At 42.0% G+C, this 20,377-nt stretch overlaps 1 protein-coding gene across 9 annotated transcripts in view; it reads left to right on the top strand.

Moving 5' to 3' along the window:
• The first annotated feature begins 467 nt into the window (after positions 1–467).
• Positions 468–20,377, top strand: part of DIP2B (disco interacting protein 2 homolog B) — a 70,328-nt gene continuing 50,418 nt past the window's right edge. For 4 of the 9 annotated variants that reach the window (XM_030037188.2, XM_030037184.2, XM_030037181.2 and 1 more), the window contains exon 1: positions 1,208–1,436. In XM_030037188.2, the coding sequence (XP_029893048.1) occupies positions 1,349–1,436 (88 nt within the window). In that variant the 5' untranslated portion in view covers positions 1,208–1,348. Of the gene's footprint in view, positions 685–1,205; positions 1,437–20,377 lie in introns of those variants that run through there. The other 5 variants (XR_005934013.1, XM_030037189.1, XM_041128786.1 and 2 more) reach the window with 4 other exon arrangements.

Here is a 20,377-nt window from a genome sequence, read left to right as displayed (position 1 = left end):
ATAGAATACAAAATATTCAGATAATATATTGAGCTCAAGTTACTACAGACATCTTGTTCCTCCCGGATGAATCCAGCTTCCCCTTGGCATTTATGATCTCTCTTCAAAGTGGTAGGGCTTCAGTGAAAGGAGAAAAAAGCAACCTATCTGGCTTCTATACTTTGTCTGTTCTGGTATATTCCTGTTGTCAAAACTGTTCAAAACAAAATTTGTGTAAAGTAGGTTCATGCTTTAAATGTTAAAATGATAATACATGTATTTGTATTTGTTTTTGACATTGCCAAGGTGCTATGGGAAATTGAAATAACAGTTAGAAAAATAAAGCTGATTTAAAAGGAAAAAAAAACCCAAAACAACCCCCTACCACAACCCCCCAAGCTCTTAATTGCATGCGTTGCTGTTGTGATGTTGAACTGGCTCTCTTCTTTTCCTCTAGATACCTCAAATTGTCCTTATCCAGGGTGCAAGCACTGTAGCAAATAGTCATTGTTCTACCGTGACCCTGACCTTTGGGGTTTTGCCCCCGCTGTTGCCCACTCTAATGGATGGAGTTCACTAGAGCTGTGGGTGTCCAGGAAGGCAGTTAGAACCTAAATGCCAGTGATCCGAGATTCCGCGTAACCCTGCTGTCCTGGAGCTGTCACAGGCACCTACCTCGGCCTTCTCTAAGAAGCTGAGTCTGAGGTAAATTTTCTTCTTAAACAGGACAGACAGAAAGCGCTTGTGTGGTTTTGTTTTTTTTTTTTTTTTGTCAGGCGTTTTCAGCTACATCTGAACCGGGGTTTAGGGGTGTCTGTGAGGAAACGCGGCCGTTCTTCGCCTTCGCCCCTGAGGGAGAGGGGCGGGCGCCCTGCCCTCCTTGGGAGGCACCTGAGGGGCTGCGGCTCGCGCCGAGGGGGAGCGCGGGAAGCGGCGGCGGCCTCCCCTCAGGGGGGGCGCGGGGGGCTCTTGTTCCCGCTGTGGGGGGGGGGCTCTGTCCCGCCCGCTGCCCTCGGCCCACCCGGGAGCGCTCCTTAAGGCCTCGCCGCCGCACCTCTGCGGCCGGTGGAGAAGCGGATCGCGGTCGCCGGAGCGGCTCCGGGTCCGTTCGGGGAGGGGGGTTCTTGGGGGGCAGGGGGGGGGCTGCGGCGTGGGGCCGGGCCGCGGGGGGGCGCGCGGCGGCGGTGAGGCGCGGAGCGGCGCGGCGGGCGGACCGCCCCGTCACGTGACGGCGGTGCTGGGGCTCAGCATGGCGGAGGTGGCGGCCGCTCCCGCTGCGCCCGCGATCCGGAGCCCCCGGCGCTGAGCCGGAGCCGCGCCGAACCGGCGGCCGGACTTGCTTTTCCCTTCTGACTTCCCTCCGCCCGCCATGGCCGAACCGGCGGCCGCGGGAGTCTCCTCGCTGCCCCGCGAGGTCCGTGAACAGCTGGCCGAGCTGGAGCTGGAGCTCTCTGAAGGTGAGGAGTGCCGGGCCGCGCCGGGATCCCGCCTGTCCTGCCCTGCCCTGCCCTGCCCTGCCCTCGGGGCGCCGGCCCGGCCGCCACGGCCTCCTGCGGCCCAGGGTGGGGGGGGGGAGCCTCCGTGTGAGGGGGCTGGGGTGGAGGGGGGGCGGCAGGAGTGAGGCTTGATTGTGGGTTTGTGTGAGAGGGAGGCCCGGGGCGAGGGCCGGGGGTGTGTGAGGGAGGCAGCCTGTGAGGGGGCCGGGAGCGTGTGTGTGTGTGTGTGTGAGGGGCTCCGTGTGAGGAGCCGGGAACGGGGGGGGAATGAGGGGGGGCCCCGTGCGTGGCGGGGGCCGGCGGTGTGGGGGAAGGAAGGGCCCTGCCTGCGGGTGGGGTTGTCTCTGGGGGGGAACGAGTGCTGGGCGCTTCGTGTGTGCGGGGAGGGGGGACACCCCCTGGCTGACCCCGGGGGGGGAACCCTTTGGTCGTCGGAGGTGATCCCCCTCGGGAGGGTTTTTTCCCTCTTGCGGTCTCTTTTCTGTAGTTTCTGAGCTAAGGATGTGTGGAGCGGGAGGCTCTGGGGACAGCCGGTGGTCCTGGGGTGGGGGAGATGAAGGAACTTTGGATACATGATGAAGACATACCCCGTGCTATTACTTTCTGAATAAGTTATTTTGCATAGCCATAATCGGGACAGAGCATGCGCTTTTTTTTTTTTGTTGTTTCCTTTTTTGCATGGGTATGTCTTTGTTTCCTAGTGCTTAAAATGCTGTTCTCGCTATAGCTTTGTTGTAAAGTTCCCTTGCGAAGCTGGAGTGTGAGGGATGCATCTGAGGTAGAGGGTGAAGGTTGCAGAGCAGGTAGCTCTGTTACACATACCTTTAAATTTTCTTCCTCCATCAGGGTATGGAATTTGATGCCATGATCAGTGGCTTCTCAAGAGGGCTTACTGCATGGCTGCAATAATTTCTCAGTATTAAAACTTGTGGAAAATCAAGTTTTGGTAACATCTTTCTTTACTCTGTCACTTTGTCACAGAACATGCAGTGTACAAAGGAGACCTATTTAATATTTTGAGGATTAGGAACTCGTTTACTGAGCTGGGTGCTGTCAGCCCTCAATGCCCACATTGGTATACGGTGCTCAATATTTTGCCAGATGAGAATGCCACGGTAGTGATTTCTTAACACAACTTGTTTGTAGTCAAAACTTTTGATGTTAATGTTAGCTTTTTTTTTTTTTTTTTTGTCAAAAGCCTTTCAGATATACTTTCTGTAAACATTTAACTAAAGTGATAATGCTATCTGGTGTTTGGTTTGGGGTACTCCACGATAACAAAGAACTGAAGAATGTTCTCTTGTGTTTCTCAAAATGTAATATGAAATAATTTTTTATGTTTTTTAAGAATTTGCTGAATGTTTTAAGCATTTGCTCATATTTTCCGAAACTTGTTTCTTGTGATACTGAAAGCCAATTATAGTTTGACCCTGTAGTATATCGTACCGCAAACTTTAAAAAAAATTAAATCCTTTTGCTAGAATGGCTGGCTGTGACATCATGCTAATCTTTAACAAGCTTCTCAAATAGCTTAAACTTCAGTGCTGTAGAGTGAAGTTTTCTATGTTATGTAAGTAATTCTCTGAATGTTAAATCCACTGCCCCTTTGTGGATTTAATACTTGGATTTATTAATATACATATTATGGATTTGTTTGTGCAAATCACTTTTTCTATCAAAAAACCATGAGTACAAAGAATTTTGTGTGACTGTGTCCCCAAGCTCTTGGAAACGTACTTCACGGTATCTTGTTGCTGAGATAACTGAGGTCTGACCTGTAAAGAAGCCGAGTGAGTCAGTGAGGTAATGTCATTGTATAGTTCTTGAAAAATACGCCCTAGTTTGAGGCTTAAGCTTAAAGATTTTAAGGCCTATGTGTGCATTGTTCAACTGAATATATCTACGGACTGTTTATAGTAAACAATATTGAATAGAAGCATTTTATTAAAAGTGGCAGTAGTGCTTCATGTTTAACTGATTAGTTGTTGCTCAGATAAGAACACTTGATCCTTTTTTTCCCACCTTCTTATTGCAGCTTTAATTGTCTCTAGACTTGACTGTTTACTATGTAAATGTTTCTGTGGGGTTTTCTGGGTAAGAACACCTCGCTTTTGGAACAGGTGAGGAACTGCATCTGCAGTGAGTTCATACAAGTAGCCCAGGGTCCCTGACAGCAGGAACTGGGAGGTTGCTCTGTCCTTGATGTATGATCTTATGGTGGGGAGTACCTGAGCACTGTTTGGAAGATGGCTTCAGATGCAGGAGACTGCAGGCTAGGAGCATAAACAAGTTATGTGCTGAGCCTCGCAGTGAGTTTTATGCAGGGCTGCGTTACCGTTAACCACCACAGTGTAGAGAATTTATAACAATATGGGGAAATATAGTATTAAAATCTTATCTGGCGTTATGCTTGTGAAAGATGATGTGTCAGCAAGTAGGATGCAAAGTGGAGCAGGATTAGTTTAATGTATGCTTAAAATAGAAATCATAGTTTGCAATGATGAGCCATGAGACTTTCTTCAGGAACAATCTGTGCAGACAGAGCAACAGGACTAATTATACCTCTGCCATCCCTGGATTATTCCTTACTGAGCCTTGTGGTCAGCATGGAAGTAACAGTAGTCGCATTCCTGAGTACACTTAAAATGCCTAAGCAAAATAGTGGAATGTGTTTCAGGAAACAGTAATTGTTTATTAATCAAGAGAAGTTGCACTGGTTTTTTTTTTTTTAGTCTTTTATTGTGTGTCTTTATTTGGCCTCAGTGATTGATTTGAGTTGTGGATAAGATTTCAGTTGTCTTCTATCAACATAAAGTACCTTATACCCAAATCTTAAAGGTCACATTTTACAGAGACATCTCATTCCCTTACAGAAGGGATCAGTTTTGTTGCCTCTAAGTAAAAATGTTAAAATAACAATAACTGTATATAAGCAGTGAATTGGGTCATGGAACAGTGTGAAACCTGGAACCTGCTCATTACTCATATTTTCCTTCTTTTCTCACTTTTGGGGCTTTTTTCTTTCTAGTGCTTTTCTTCATCTGTTAGTAACACCCACATTATGCATCACTAATGATGGGAAGGGCTGTCTTTGTATTTGCATCTGCTTCTTTTTCATGAGTAAAAGTGCCAGGGATACTAACTTTAAAGAAGATTTTTACACCCATTTTCAGGTTTCTCTAAGTATGGGAGCTCAGTTTTATGCCCTTGGGGTTGAACTGCAGCTGTGTGTGAAGGTGACTTTGTATCCACTATATGATGCTGTTTCTTAAAATGTTTGCAGTGTGTGGTGATGAGCTCACAGAACAAGGTAAATGTCTAAATTTGTCCTATATTCAGCTGAAAATGTTAGTATTAAAGCACTTCAGCACTCAGCTCGGGGATGTCTGGGTGCTCTTACACTTTGGGTAAAATTTTCAAGCAGCTCCTCTCACATTAACCTCATCACAGCTGTGTTAATAGAGCTGAGAAACTCTGGAATAGCCAGATTCAAAGGTTCTAATTAAGCACGTTCAGTGGATTTGTTTTATACAGTGCACGTTATGAGCCTATTGTACTGCTTGTGTGGTAAAGTTTGTTCTCTTGGTACAGCATAGATGGTGGTGCGACGAGAGCTTTTGCTTTGAAAGTAGGACAGCTGTCTCCCAGGCTGCACTGTATGGGCCAGCTTGTCTCTGAGAGGGTTAAGCACGCTCATAAAGAGCTTATTTGGCTGCTGGTTTTTGTTTGACAATGGTTTCTGTCTTGTCTGATGTTCTTAACTAGTAAAGGGATGTTAGTGGAGTGAACTTCAGCTTGTGATATCTATGAAAGCATGAGGTAAGGGGGGGCGGAACTCTACCTAGCAATAACGAGGAATTCCCCTGTTAGCAGTTCAGGCCTTGAACATAATTTCAGTTGTTTCTGGGTTATGTGACAGGGTTATCATATCACTGCTCTTGCTTCATGTACAGAAGGAGCTGGTTTCTGTTTACTTTTCTAGTTAAACATACATTTGGCTGTCTGGTTGGTGATTTTGTGTGGGTGTTTCTGTGAATGGCTTCATGCACCTGTGTTTGTTCATTTTAAAGCTGATTGTCTCTTACTGAAGAATTGAGGCTCTGTCTGCAGAGGAAAGCTTTGTGTTAGGATTTTCAGAAGCTGAAGAAATAGCAAGGATGGTGGCATGTGTGGAAAAAAGTAGTATCAGCAAAACAGTTGAAACCCAGGACTGAAGGCCAGCCAAATAGGATAGAACCTTACTGGAAGAAAACATGTTGACTCAAGCAAGTGGGTAGAGTCTTTATTTTGCTTGGCTTGAAAATTTCCTATGGAGTCATGGTATTTTTCTGTTCTTTCAAAAATTGTGCGTTTCAGTTTTCATTCTTGGATTGCCAGGCACCTATCAAAGTAGGTGAGGATCTTTTTTATAGAGTAAGTAGCTGAAGCACAGAATTTAAATAGATTAGAGAAGAGTCAAAGGAAGTAATTGTCCAAGAAAGGACTGGCTATGTCGATTTTGCTGAGTGAGCAGAAAGGTTTCACTTCACTTTCTTCCCTGCTATTCAGAGGGGAACTGTGGCTCTAGCACAGAAAAAGTTGAGTAAGAGCTTATGAACATAAGCAAGTCGGATCTGATTGTCTTGTAGCTAGCAGGACTTACAGGTGGTTTTTGTGCATTTATGCAGCATCTCACCCACAAGTCTTGCATTAGGCAAAACTAGTATTGGGAAAGCTTTTATGTTGCTTCCTTAATTTACCTGCAGGACTGAGAGCTGATGGGTACCAAATCTGCTGAGAAATCTGTGTATGGCTTTGACACATTCTTTCTATGCGCAGCCAACAAGGGTACAGTTCTGAGGCAGTGCTTTGGAATGCATGAAAAAACCTTTTGGAGCATGTCATAGGGAGCTGTTTACGCAAATTCCAAGATGATCATTCTTGCCTTGTTTGGCTTTACAAAGATTCTGATAAGAGCCTTCGCTTCAGATGATACTCTATTTTCTTAAACCTTACAGCCCAGGAAAAAGGGATGCAAGCATGGTAGCGCATCGGTTCCTTGCTATGTCTGTGTCTCACAGGAAAAGGAAATACAGCTCAAGTCATGATCAAGAGGAGTGAAGTAACAAATCTGTCACCAGCGCATCAAACAGGAGGTCTATATGACCACAAGTTTATACTATGCAGATGGTCAAAGCAGAATGATTTAAATGATTAATGGCTTAGAGAGAGTGAGTTCAACGCAAATATTGAAAGAAATACTTTGGCTACTGCGAGTGGGAGTAGATTTTACTGTCGGTACATGATCGAAGTATGTAAATATGATGAAGAAAAGGAAGGGTTTTGGAGCATCCAGGCTGGTATAATAGAGAATAACCAGGAGAGTTAAAGAATGTGCATATTTTTGTGTTGTCCCTTTTATATTTAGGAAATGAGGACCGAGTTTGGGGCTATTTTTAAAAGCTGTAGCTCTGACCCTTCGCCTTGGGGAGAAGAGGAAATTAGAGGCTTTAAAGAGAGTCCTCCACCTCCTCCCTGATTGCTTCTCTGAAGCTTTGCTAGAGTTAGAACCAGTTTTCCTCAGTTGGGTGGAGGGGACATCTGGTAGCAGTGATTCTTGGTTTGTCTTTTATGATTCTTACTACTTCTAGTATGGGCGGTATTTGCAGATTCAGCTGGATGCTTAGGCTGGAAATGTTAATCAGACCTGTTAGCCTGACACATCTGCACGAAAGCCGCATTTGGTGTTCTTTTTGCGGTGTCCTAGATAACTGATCTTCAGTTTTCTATTTTAAATTCTGTAGCATGAAATATTAAGTAGTAAATGTGACGGATGGTAGCATAACTGCATGGAGCTGGATTGCTGGTCTTTCAAATGTGCATCTAACTAGACAATACTTGGAGCTCCATAGGAAAGTATGCATACGGAGGACCCCTCGTGTTTCTAGTTCATTGGTAATGTTGTGGAAACAGTGATGGGTTCCTTCCTGATTCCCTCTATTTGATTAGTTTTTGTCATGAAGCATTCTATTCATTGGATTTATCATGTTTATTCAGTGGCAAGTTTCAGAAGCCAAAGAGTGAACGAATGGTGAGAAGTCCCAGAGGTGCAAGCAGAAGCTGAATAGCATCCTGTTTTCATTTGTTTCAAATACAATGTTCAGATAATTTCTTAAAATGGTTTTCTTTAAACTGTATGTCTCAAAGTTAAAAAAAGCATTTCCTGAATCTCTCAGTAAGTTGCTCAGCTGGTTTTTGGACCTGGATTAATAGAGAGAGGAATTGAAGCATTCCTCTATTGAGGTTGATTCAATCCAAAATTTTTCTTAGAGCTTATGAAATCAGGGAAGAGTCATCAGGCCAGGATGTCTCATTCTATTAATTTGAATGGAAGACTCTTAAATTTGCACCATGTGTGAGGAAACAGTGATTTATAGCTAACGGATGCTCTGCAGGCAGCAGCATTCCATCTGCTACACGAATTTTCCCATTACATTTTGATGAAGTCTTGGGAAAAGCCTCACACCTGTATTTCTCATTCTGAATAATGTTTGCCAGTGCTGGGTTGTTACTCTCGCCTGGATATTTTTTGAGCAAAATGCCTATTTTTATCAGCTTGCATTTTCTTTAAACTTCAAAGCTGAGAGTTTCTGAAACACTACTTGGAATAAACACAGGCAGGAGAGATTATGTTTATACCAAAGATAGTCAATGTAATAGTAACTTAACTTTCCCTGCTGCTTTTGTGAGCAAACACCTTTTTTTATTTAGTGTAACTTAAGCTGATTAAAAGAAAAAGAAAAAAAAGCTTGCTTAAAGTTTTAGCACTTCTCTGCCAACATAAACTTTTTCTAATTCTTGTTGACTTGAGAATTGCTGATACAAACTAGGTCTTTCTGGACTTTGAATTCCATGGGGATGGGAGCCTGCAGAGCCTACAGGGCATACATTAATATATTTTGTGAACCCAGGATGTGAGTTACTGCCTCAGTGATCAGCAACTGAGCCTCTCAGAATTGTTCCGCAGCAGTCAGGCAACCTGCTTTCACCAGCTCCATGTCCCTAGGGAGCAAAAACAACCAGGAGAATTGTATCCCTGCCCGATAAAATTAGGTCTTCTGTAATCTCTCTCAGAACAGCCGGATGGCTAGCTGCCTTGAAAAACATATGTTTTAATGCAGGAATAATGCATTCCATTTAGGATGGCTATAGCCGTGGGAGCTGGTTGACTTAGTGGATAAAGCACTCCCATTTTGCCTCTGGGATCAGGACTAATGTCAAACAACAGGTCTAAAGTGCAGCGATGGAAGGGGATTGTTTGGGATATTTTTCCTGTCTCGCTCTTAACAGGGGTGTTGTTCCTGTACCTTAGTCCTAAAGGAGTTTGAAAACTAAACTGTCCTATTACTGGAAATAAAGCATAAATTGCAAAGAAGTGGAGTTAGTGCATGTATTTCTAGATTGTAGCTCACTCTGCATTAAGAAAATTTATTTAGGAGTAGCAACATTGGTGTTCCTCTAATACAAGTTCATAATAAATTTCTCTGAGAGCAGCATAGGTAACTTGCTGGAGGAAGTTCTGCTTCATCCCTGCCTCTCCTGATAGAGCTCCCCTGCAGAGGGAGGACCCCGCTGTCATTGCAGCCACATGCATCTCCGTAGTGCAGACAAAGCCTGCTGTTCTGTTGGGAATTGATTGTCATGTGGTACTTCCAGCTCCTCCTTCTGAGCTGATGAATTTCATTACAGGAAGCTAAGAATAGTTATTTTCCCACTAATAATTTTCCGTATGAGCCATTGCTGTAGTTGCTGCAAAGATGGACTGTGGGTGACTGGGTGGGGTGTTGAGCTGTGCTGCTGAGAGTGGGAAGGGGTGACCAGGAAAACAAGCTGTTTGTGTGGGGCAAGCCATGGGAGATTACAGAAGTGCTAAGTTTGGAACATACAAACAAGATAAGTGGTGATGGGGCATTTGGTTGGCCATAAATTGGAAGGATGTGATCTAAAGTGGGAATGACACAGCTGATAAAGCACCAGATTGAGAGCTGAAAGATTTGGTTTCAGGTCCTGTCCCTATGTGTGACTTCATTCCGTAGCTGCACAGCCACCATTCCAGAAAGGGTAGTCAGATGAGGATGTGTTAAAGAAGGTTTTGTGTTGCCTGCTGTCCCACCTCTACCTTTAAAGCATCAACTCTTCATTTAGAGTGCTGATTAATCTTTGACATGAAGACCCATTTCAATATGAAGCACCTTTTCTGGAAATACTGTGATTTGCTCACTGAGAACAGCAGCGAATGCATGTATGTCAGTATGGATGTCCTGATAAGACTGTTTTCTTTGCCTAGTGGTTGCGTCTTCATCATCACCTTTCGCTGTAATTACCCACTGTGGAAGCTTTGTGTGCTTCTCTGGAAACAGTGATCACATAGATAAGCTGACCAGCCAAAAGAAACCCTGAGGAGGGGAAAGAGGCTTTGAAGTTTTCTGCTTACTTTCTAGAAAGAGGTATGAGCAAAGCTAACAAACAGTTGTAAAAGGTCACTCTTTGCCTTTCTGTCAAGAAGGCAAGATGTGTAGCTAGCATGGTTTTGTGCTGCATAGCAGCAGCTGACATTCCTGCTCACAATGTGCATTGTCACTGTGGTAAGGAGAAGGAGAGTTACTCCGAAGAGCTGGGAAGTGACATGGCAAATTCCAGCCTGTGATTATTCACCATGCGATGGAGAGCCGAGTCAGGTGATCCGAGCGGGAGATAAAAGGTTCTTGATCCTCAGCGGTTCGGGTAGAGGGATAAACAGATCTGCAGCTTATTAAACTATGCTGTCTTTTTTTTTTTTTTTTTTTTCCCCCCCTTAATGGAATATAAGCAGAAAATGCCTATTAAAGGTGTTCCATTTCTGGCATTAAAAAAAAAAGATTGTTACATGTCCCATAGGTGTGGTTCTAGCAAGGTACTTGATGGCATTTGGTTGGATAAATGCAGGGCTTCTTGCAGTGCTGTTTGTGTATGTGAAAGGAGAAGGGTGTTGCTGAAAAGTTTGCTTCAGATGACTCCGTACTGTGTCTCTAAGCTGGAGAAAAGCATGTGTATTCCTATGGTGTGTCCTCAAGAACTACAGCCCTGGTTTCATAACAGAGCCTTTGGCAACAGTGTTGGCTCAAGATACTCTCACCTCTTAGCACCTTGCTCTTTTCCATTTTGGAGAGCACAGGCGCCTCAGCTCTGCATTTTGTAAAGCTGTGAACTTTGGCAAACTGGAGAGGGCAATTGATTAAACTTTTAGGAATGTAAGCTTTGTTTCTTAAAAAAAATACTGAACTGTTTACTTCATTTCATGAGCAGTGAAAACATTTGTAGGTAGCCAAATTATAAATTATTTTGATACAGTTTATTTAAGCTTTTGTGGCAATCCTGAAAAAAATACTGAACAACACAAAACTGAAACCTGTCTTGTGTTAGCAAAAAATAGATCTCATAATAGTAAAGTGCTCATGTAAATGTTTTTTGAGACTGAGACCTGTGTTTGTTCTTAGGGCAGAAACTTTAAGTGATCCCTTGTGGATTAAAAAAAAAGAACAATTCTTATTGTAATTGGAATGAAAACCTCCATACTTAAGCAGTTTTGGATTGGAAGTCGCTACAGTGAAAAGGGGGAAGTATTGTTATTTTCAGTTCACAGACAGGAAGCTGAGATGCACAGAGGTGAGGTGAGTTGCTCAGTCACACAAACCAGCAGCAGAGCCAGGCGCCGATCTGAGATCTTTTGACACTCAGCCCTCTGCTCCATAGATGAGGGTACGTTGTCACTTTCAAGGGAAGAGACTTTGAAACACACAGTCTGATAACTAGTAAATGGATGTCTGTACAGTGTGCTGGGATATTGCATGCTCTTCTACATGTTCAGGTAATCTGAAGTTTAGCTATCACAGTGATAGTATGTTTCGGTTGAACACTTAGTGATATAAACCCACTGTACTTGTGGTATTTCTCCTCTCTGCTTTAAATTCTCAACTCCTCCTTGAAAATATTCGGAATTTTAAAAGTCCTATGGTGCAGAAAAAAGTCAATTATTGAGTCCCAAACAGGGAGAATCGTGGATGAAGACAAAGCAAATGAGTCAGATATAAATAATCCTATTATGTCTTGGCTGCAGCCACACCTAGAAACCTTGAACAAACATTGCTGTTCTGTTTAGTTATTCCTGTGTTTGATACACTTTACTTGTTAAGTCCTGTTTTAAAATTGCAGCATGTAAAAATTGTGTAGGGCTAGTCGCCACTAATGTTAAAGACTTAGGAACCTTGTTTTGGTAATTTTGACCAGAGGCACGGATGCCTGTGCTAGAGCATAGTTAATTTGCTCTTGTATTTCCCCAAAATCAGAAAAATACAAAACCTTGAAGTTGGTGTTGCCTTGGAAGGCTTTCAAGGCAATTCTTTTTGCAGTAGGCCTTTAAAAAAAAAAAAGCCTGCCTAGAACAGCAAACAGGAAGACACAATTACCCTTTGGCTTTTGTGTATCAAAACGTTGTTCATTGTACAAAGCTTTGGTAAAACACTTTTAGTAGTATCTGGTTATAGCATGGTAGTCATAAAGAAAAGCATTTGGATCTAGCAAAATCATACGTGATGTATTATGATTACTGTCATGTGTCTTCCTGGGTAATTACTCACCTAATAGCATGTGTCTCTTTCTTCCCTTTTTCACGGTGGATAAGCTGATTTTTAATAAATCTGAACAAAGCTATTTTTCAGATGAGACTTAAAGAAAAAAGAAAATTTGGACCCTTCTTCTCCCTCCCTCCTCTGATTCTAATTCTTCCTTTGTAGCTCCCTAAAGGGGGGCCTGAAGTATCATCTGTTAAGTGTGGCTGTCACTAATTCCAAGGGTTTTTTAACAGAGGTTAGGGTTTGTTTTTTGATTCTTGTCCAAACACGTACCATTTGCTTTGCATTGTTCTTTTGTACTGACTGCTCTCCTTTGGGCTTTGTATGTGGCCTATGAAATGTGATCCTCTGGCTCAAAAGAGTAGTAGAGATTTGTCTTATGCACACTTACCTGCAGTAATCCTTCTCGGTTTATCAGTGTTGCAGTGTGACAGCTCATGATTTTCAACCTGTTCATTTCCCTGTGATGTGAAAGTAATTTCTTGCATTGAACCTGATGGGGAAAGCCAAATAGAAATAATGGTTCATGTACTGGCAGCTCTTCTGGGGCTTGTTTATGGAGGCTCACTCTCGTATACATTGAGTCTGTAGCAAGGGTGATGCTTCCTTTTTTTCACATTCCAGAGATTTAAATGGACTCAGCAAAGCAACAAGGGAGGGGGGCACAAAGTAAAGTCGGTGATGGTGACAAAGTTCTCTATGCTATGCAAGATGCCATAACTTGGCGTCTTCTCTTAGGGAAATAATTACTTTTTATGTTCTCTTGTTTAAAATTACAGAATACCTTCCTGTGAACAATAAAATGGTGTGAAAGACACAGACATGTTGTACGGCACTGCAGGCACACTCCTCTTCCAGCAGAGACAGAACTATTTGGGCAGAAGGATAAAAGGAAAGACTTGGCATGGAGAACTGGGGAAGGAGTAAATAGTCTTCCATTAGAATTGAGTTTGGCTTCAGGTTATGAAAGATCTGGCAACAGCACAGCTTAGAGCGTGTTTGCTACTTTTTATTGCTCTTGCTGTGCAAAGTGGCAACCTCTCAGTTGTGCTGGTACAGCTGCTCATGGGTCTGTGTTGGGATCTGGATTGAGGAGCTGACAGTCTTAACAAAATTAACAGTATTGCTGTTGAATACTTGACATCACGAGAGGATAGCCTGCAGAATAGTCCAAGAAAGGAAGAATGAAAGGAACTAGTGAAGCGGAGAGATCTGGGAGATGTAAGAGCTGGGTTTTTTTCTGTAATTCTGCTATCAAGAATAGCTATTTAAGAATAGCTTAGATTTTTTGTGGGTGAAATGTGACAAAAAGTCTCCAAGAGTTACTGTCACATCAGAGTAAGCTAGCAGTTGTTGGATTGTTTCCATGTTTTAAAGGGATTGTTTGAAGCAGTTTCATAGATTCCTAGTCGAAAGGTAGATTTCTGCTCCTTCAGCACATTCTGCCCCAAGCAACTGCAGACAGCATCTCTCATCTTAACTCACTAAACCAGTTAATGTTAGAGCTTTGAACATACTGTCTGCTATTTAAGTGTTACATACTGTTAGATACATAAATGAAAAAGACTGTGCTGGTTGTTCCAGGGAGTTACCTCATGGAGGGGAAAAGCTGACTTGGGTTTCCTGTGATATCCTTTACCTCTGATTGTGCAGGGTGCAAATTCAAAGCCACCCTGCGTTATCTGTGGATGGAGGCACATATGAAAAGGAAGAAGGCAGCTAGGCTAGGGCAGCTTGCCAATTGCTTAAAGCCTTTGTTAGAGACTAAAGGAAACCTGCGCCCATTTAGGCACTAGTACAGCCCCAGGGGCTTTCTTGGCCTCATATGTAAAGAAGATGAAGGCAGCCGCATGGAAATGATTGCACACTTTTGCATGTCAGTCTACATTAGCTCTTTAGGCCCTGGTTGTTGTGTTTGAATGCTAAGATCTTGTGCTTAATTCTCAGGATTTTCATTCTGTGGGTCTGTCAGTATAGCACTTAACCCATCTGTTGAAACTAAACCATGAGGAAAGCATCTTCTGTGCAAGAACGCTTGCAAAACCGGTCTCTTATTGAACTGCTCAGAGCCCATACGTGACTTCATTCTGATCACAAGGAGGAAGATGTCTCCAGTGGTCAGGCTCTGCTGCATTACCTCTGGGAAAGGTGTCTACCTCTGGATGACTGGTTTCTCCATATGATAAAGTCTTCATTCTCAGCTTGCTGTGTGGTGAAATAAAAGAAGGAGAGACAAACTCAAGTATCAAAATAAACGTCAATTTTAAACCAGTGCAACCAAGCAAATTAGAAATGGGCATGCTTTCACTCTCAAATCTGTGCTGCTTTGCCATTTCCCTTTCCTCTGCATGAAAAGATTTTGGAGTGATTTACAGCTGTTAGGCCAGTCTCATCAGGACTGCTAGGTACAGTACTGTCTATGTAGTTGAGTGATTGGCTTCTGGAGACTCCATTTCTGGGCTAGGGTTTTTTTTTTTTTTCCTTTTAGAACTTAGAACATGAAATATTCAATCATATCTGAGCACAGCACAACTGATACAGGTATCATGCTTCAGAGAACTGTGATGAAGGTGTCAGGTTGTGAGCACATCATGAGTTCATGGCTTCTGTGTGTTTGTGTGGGTTTTATGGAGTTGGTAGCTACCCAAGTGTGACTTTGGGGTTTCAGGAGAAATTTTGCTGTGTCTTCCTCCAGCAGAATTAGCTGGGGTAAGAGGGAACATCTCTCCAGAGTTTCTTGAATAGAGTCTGAGGTACTACAGCCTACAAGGGGTTTTTTATGGATGCTCCAGATTGGTTGTCACTGAAGAGGCAGGTCAGCATTGTATTTGGTAGGAAGATGTAAGCTGGGATACCCCAAGGAATTTATTTTTTTTATTTTGTTTCTATATTTTTTTGTACTGTACTGCATTGAGCTTTTAGAATGCCCAATGCTTAAGAAGAAATGATCCTATTGTACAAGGGATATTGAAGAGAAGTGGTTGCTTTATTTCCCAAACATCATTTCTCTTAAGAGACTATTACGTAGCATGCCACGGATTTTACTTATATGAAACATATGGAGTCAGCAGACAAGTCTTACTGAACAAATTGGAGGGCAGCAATCCAAACTGATGCCTGTTGTCTACAGTCCTGCTTTTTCAGAGTTTTTGCTTAATTGCAAGCTTTCTATTTAGACTTTAATTCTTTAGTTCCTCTTTCTTGGCAGAATATCTTGTCTTAAATTACTGCTGTCAACACATCCTTAGCCCTTCCTGCTCCTCCCCCCCCCCGCCCCGGTCCCCCTAAATTGTGTAGTACTGTCTGTGGTGCTTCAGATTGCTATAAAAAGGCCATTATGTTTGTAGTTGAAAGCAAAGCCTGCTGTGAATATAATATTTTATCAAAAAGATACAAGCATCTCCCTGTTAATATTATTACATTGACACACTGGTTTTATAAACATTTTAGTGTTCTTTGAAATCGTTGATATCTAGTGATTATGACTCCATTAGGCATAGTAACAGATGGTTCATATACAAGCACTTTTTATGTTGTCATTTATAGCGGACATGCGGAAACGAAAGGCAATGTAAAATTCTCATCTCTTCAGTGGTAAGGCTGGGGAAGTTAGCATGTGGTATGGTGGAGGATCTCATATTAACGTAAGATTGTGTGGCCAAGGAGGAAGTAAACTGTTATCTAGAATGATGCAGAATGGACTGGAGAGGGATAATGAATCATGCTGGAGCAAGACAGTAGAGAGCACGGATATTGGAATGGATTGTAAGCCACTGGAGCAAGACTACAATTAAGGTGATCTTTGGGTGGGTAGACCGCAGTATTCTGTAGGTTTTCCAGGTTTTAGAAGAGGTAGGACACCTGCAGTCCCTGAGTTAGAGGGAGAGGCCAGGAAAGTCCCTGCCTTCTTTACCAGCCAAAATAGAGGTGGAATTAGGCCATGGACATCAGATAACTTTGCCAAGGTCATACTGTGGAGCTGAAGCAGCAGCTTTGCCAAACATCTGCAGTTGCCCTATGCACCTGTGTTCATTTGTGGCTTCCATCATGTTGTTTTCAACAGGCATGCTGTGGAATCGGAGACCTGTGTCCCCACAAATGACTCTAATTTAGCACCCTCTGCAATTCTTAGCTTGCTTTTTCAGGTGATGCTTTTGTGAAGTTTTGTCTTGGTTTTTTGTTTGTTGATTTGTTTTTTTTCTGGACATTTTAGAGTTGTACGTTCTTAAATTTTGCTTTGTCCATCCCTAGAGAGAAATTAGCTAGCACTTCAGGATTTTTTCGCGCGAGAACCAGAGTTCAAAGTCTTGAGCTTCTGTTTTAGATGAGTAAGTTGGAGGGCTTACATGGGGCTTTTTTAACAGTAATAAAAACAGGCTAATACTGTTAGAATTAAGTGCTAATGGGAAATAAAGCAATAAAGATTAGTTTGTTATTTAAAGTAATTTTGCTTACACATTTGAGGGAGATAGGCTATTGCTAAGAGAAGCTGCACAGTCACCTTTGTCTTAAATTTATTGCAGAATGAAATATTAAAATATGGTCTCACTCTCATTATAATTAAGTAATTGATGTCATAATTCAATTAAAAGATTTTTGGGGAGCTTTTGGCAAGTCATTCTAGGTTGCTATTAACCTTAAATTGGAGGGAATGGAGGATAGTTCTGTTAAGTAACTGAAAGATGAGGAAGCATCTGCACAAAATATCTAACTAGCAAAACCAACCAACCCTAAACTACTGTAAGGCAGTGCTACCAGAGTACTTCTCCTTCATGGAGATTTCTGTCATGAGGTTAATAAGAGTCAAAGCACAATTCTGAAGTAAAGTTGAATATATTCCTCTTAATGCGCTTGTCTCTCCAGGTGCCTAGCTTGAAGATGAGTGTTCTGAATGCATGTGCATGAAAAGTGGGACTTTTAAGGGAGCAATTCTGACTTTATCTTCAGCACAAGTTTTTCTCATCATGCTAAACGTAACTGTAAGGCCAATGCAGTATTGATAACCTTTTGTCTCTTGCTTTTCATTAGTTGGCATTATAACAATTAACTGTTGTTACTAGTTTACTGTGAATACGTTTTGCTGGTTGTTGCTTTTTCAGACAGCTTGCAGTTCCCAACCTGTACAGCTATAGCTTGGATTTTTCTCTGTTTTATTAATAATTCCATCTGGGCATCACTGTTTGCAAGAAATCTTTCATCTCTTGCTCTGGGCTATACAGAACTGGAGTGGCAGAGGAGACATGTTTTTGTGCTGGCTTCATCATTTTCAGAATATTAATATTTAATTTAGGCTTTTTAAAGCTTTTAGCAGATTTGTCCGGCTTTCTTCCCTGTGGTGGTGTGTGTGAGGACAACTTGAGAGAGCATTCTGATTAACTTACAATATGGAAAGTGGTTTTATTTGTTTTGATTTATGACTGAAACACTTTCAAGAAGCTCATCCTGTTCTGTAAGTAACTTTGCTATAAACTTAACCATAAAATAGATCCAGCAGTTTTTCCTTTTTTTCCAGCCAGAATGCATCCAAGCAAATACTGTATCACATCCAAGTAATAGTTTTTCTTGCCTATAAAGACCAGTCTATATTGTCACTCTCCAGTGACAAACATGGATGCAGTCAGCTGTGCTGTGTGGGGAATAGCGGGTTTCAAAGAAACCCTCAGTGGCATGTACTCTGCCACTGCTTGTTCTCTCGCTCCGCTTCATACATAACGAGGCACTGATGCTGGACTTCTCAATCTCAGAGTGGTTTTGCCATGACAGAAATCATTCTGTTCTCAGCTCGAGCCCTGTGTTGCTTTCATGCAAGCAGGCAGTGCCAACACGGGTGTTTTGGTGACAAGGAAGTGTTCAACTTTCACTTGGTTAGGGCTGAAATGCAGTTATTTGCACTGCTGTTACGTGTTTAGAAGTTTATATAAATGATATTTTGTAATTTTTGACCCATTTTTATGATAAATTTGGTCTTGGAGCTTGTTAGTGCAAATACGCCATGAAATTTTTGCCTTTTACTCAGTCATAAAGTTTCTACTCTTCCAAATTCAAGATATTTTGTTCAAGTGAAGAGTGCAGGTGATGAGGGCAGATCTGGTGCAGGTAGTTTCCCTTTCAATGCATGAGATACTTTGGCCTGAAAAACATTTGGAACCGGTTTAGAGATTGATTTCACTCTGACTGTGCAGCTGCCTTCAGTACACAAGCTCATAGTTGTTTTGCATTGTACTCACCAAGTTCTTGATTAGGCCTGCACAGGAGTTTATGCTTTTCAGCTGACAGCCCTCCGAGCCGTGACTGAGTCCCACTTTGAGCCTCCTGAAACCTGGTGTTCATGATTCAAGATGGAAACAAACAACAAAAGGGAAATGCAGTCAGCATTCTGGCCTCTGGCAGAGGCCATTTTTGTTTCCCAGTTAATGTTTCTTTCCAGTTGGCTAGTGTTTGCTGGGTCAGTCGATCTGTTGTTTAAAAGAATTTGTTTACAGCTAACTCTGCCTTTTGATACTTTAATGCTGAATTTACCAACATGAGTTTTTCATTTACCTGCTGAAAGCTGTGTCATTTCTAGAGGAACATGTTTGGTTTTCTTCCCTTTTTATTATAAATAAACCACAATGAGTTTATTTCCACTATATCAAATGTCTCTGGCCTTCGTGGGAACAGAGTGCAGAAGCGTCAAAATCAAATAGAACAATTTTGAGAGTAATTGTATTTAGGTGTTTGCTTACCCAGCAAAGCAGTGTTTGCTTGCTGTTCCGATATGCCAGGTGCCAGATGTAAAACACGCTTCCTTTTTCATTGATATTCAGCTCTTGTGTGTAGTTAGAGGGCTGACTCATTAATATTACAAGTGTCATATGTATTGTGTTAGGGCCAGTCCCTATTTTGCAGTCCTCTAAAGTGGAGACAGTGTTGTTGGAAGCTGTCCAATTTGTCCTTCACGAGGCTTCTGTCAGTGAGATTATTAGGCTTTAATCTGTCTCATGGTGATAGCTTTGCTTTTCCAGAAGGGAGTTACTTTTGTGTGTGCATCAGGTCACGCCAGAACTGGTCATTGGCCTGTTGAGAGGATGCCTGCTGTAATGAGAAGAGCTTACCTTTCAGAGAAGAGTCGAGTGCTGTCAGATTTTCTGAGCAGTTTGGAATACTAAAGCAGCTTTCCAGAAACACTGGCCTAGGTAGACCGGAACTAGGGAAGAATTCAGATGAGATGTTTTCTCAGCCTCTCTATCTAGACTGCTGTGGAGATTGTAGTTATTGTGCAAACAAAGCAGTGATTGTCCAAAGCTTTGTGTCATCCTCTGTTTTTTGTTTTATTGAGAGCCTCAATTCCCCACTCACTGAGAATTTCAAGCAAGGTGGTTTTGGAGTCATTTGTTGTGATTACTCCCCTGTTATCTTCTGCTTTGTTTTTCACTAATGAAAAATTAACAAGATAGAAGTTTTCACATGTAGAGTTTGATTATGTGAAATTTTGAAGAGAAAATGTGATCTTAGAAATACCTTTTTAACAAGGTTGCAGTGACAAATTTTGTAATAAACACAGTATATTGGAAGCATTGTATTGTAAATAATTCCTGTATTAATTTGCTGTCAAAGATTTATGTTTTCAAACTAAATCATATCTGTAATTGCAGTATCTTTTTTTGTAAGCTCTTTTGTTCATTCTGTTTGCATTATTTTTCTTTTTGTCAAGTTGCTGACTCTGTGCTCTTAAATAATCCTACTGATTTCTCCATACTTCCTTCCCTCTACACGAAAGACATTTGAGAATTCAGTTTATTTAAATTGGAAAAGGAGATATTGCACACTTAGAGACGCCACCGTAGGAAAATTCACTGTAAGTAGTAATTGTGGTTTTGGAGATAGCTTGTTGAATAAGATCTTTCTTACTTTTAAGCCTGTTTGTTTAGGTTCAAGGTCCGCTGGTGTCAATGTAGAAAGGGTACACAGTTTTGTGAAAATATATTATGACAGTGGTGACATACCAATACAAAGCAAGAAAAATACATGTGTTTAGGGTCTTGCCATTTTGGAATGACAGAAATATCTGTCTGATACTGCGATATCCTGCATAACGAGGCCAGCAAATTGAGATTGACTGTTCATTCTGTTTATGATAATAGCATGTTTTTTCTACTTCAAGGCAGACAGAGCAAGGGCCACTTGGTACCAAAAATTGAATGCTATATTCTTTAAAGAGCTATTAGTGTGCAGAATTAGAAAGGAGGAATTGGTGTGCTGGAAGAGGTGTAT

The sequence above is a fragment of the Aquila chrysaetos genome, chromosome 15, assembly GCF_900496995.4.
Source record: "Aquila chrysaetos chrysaetos chromosome 15, bAquChr1.4, whole genome shotgun sequence".
Classification (NCBI taxonomy): Eukaryota; Metazoa; Chordata; class Aves; order Accipitriformes; family Accipitridae; genus Aquila; species Aquila chrysaetos.
Note: the sequence above shows the minus strand (reverse complement) of the source record. Positions and strands in the feature narration are given on the sequence as shown.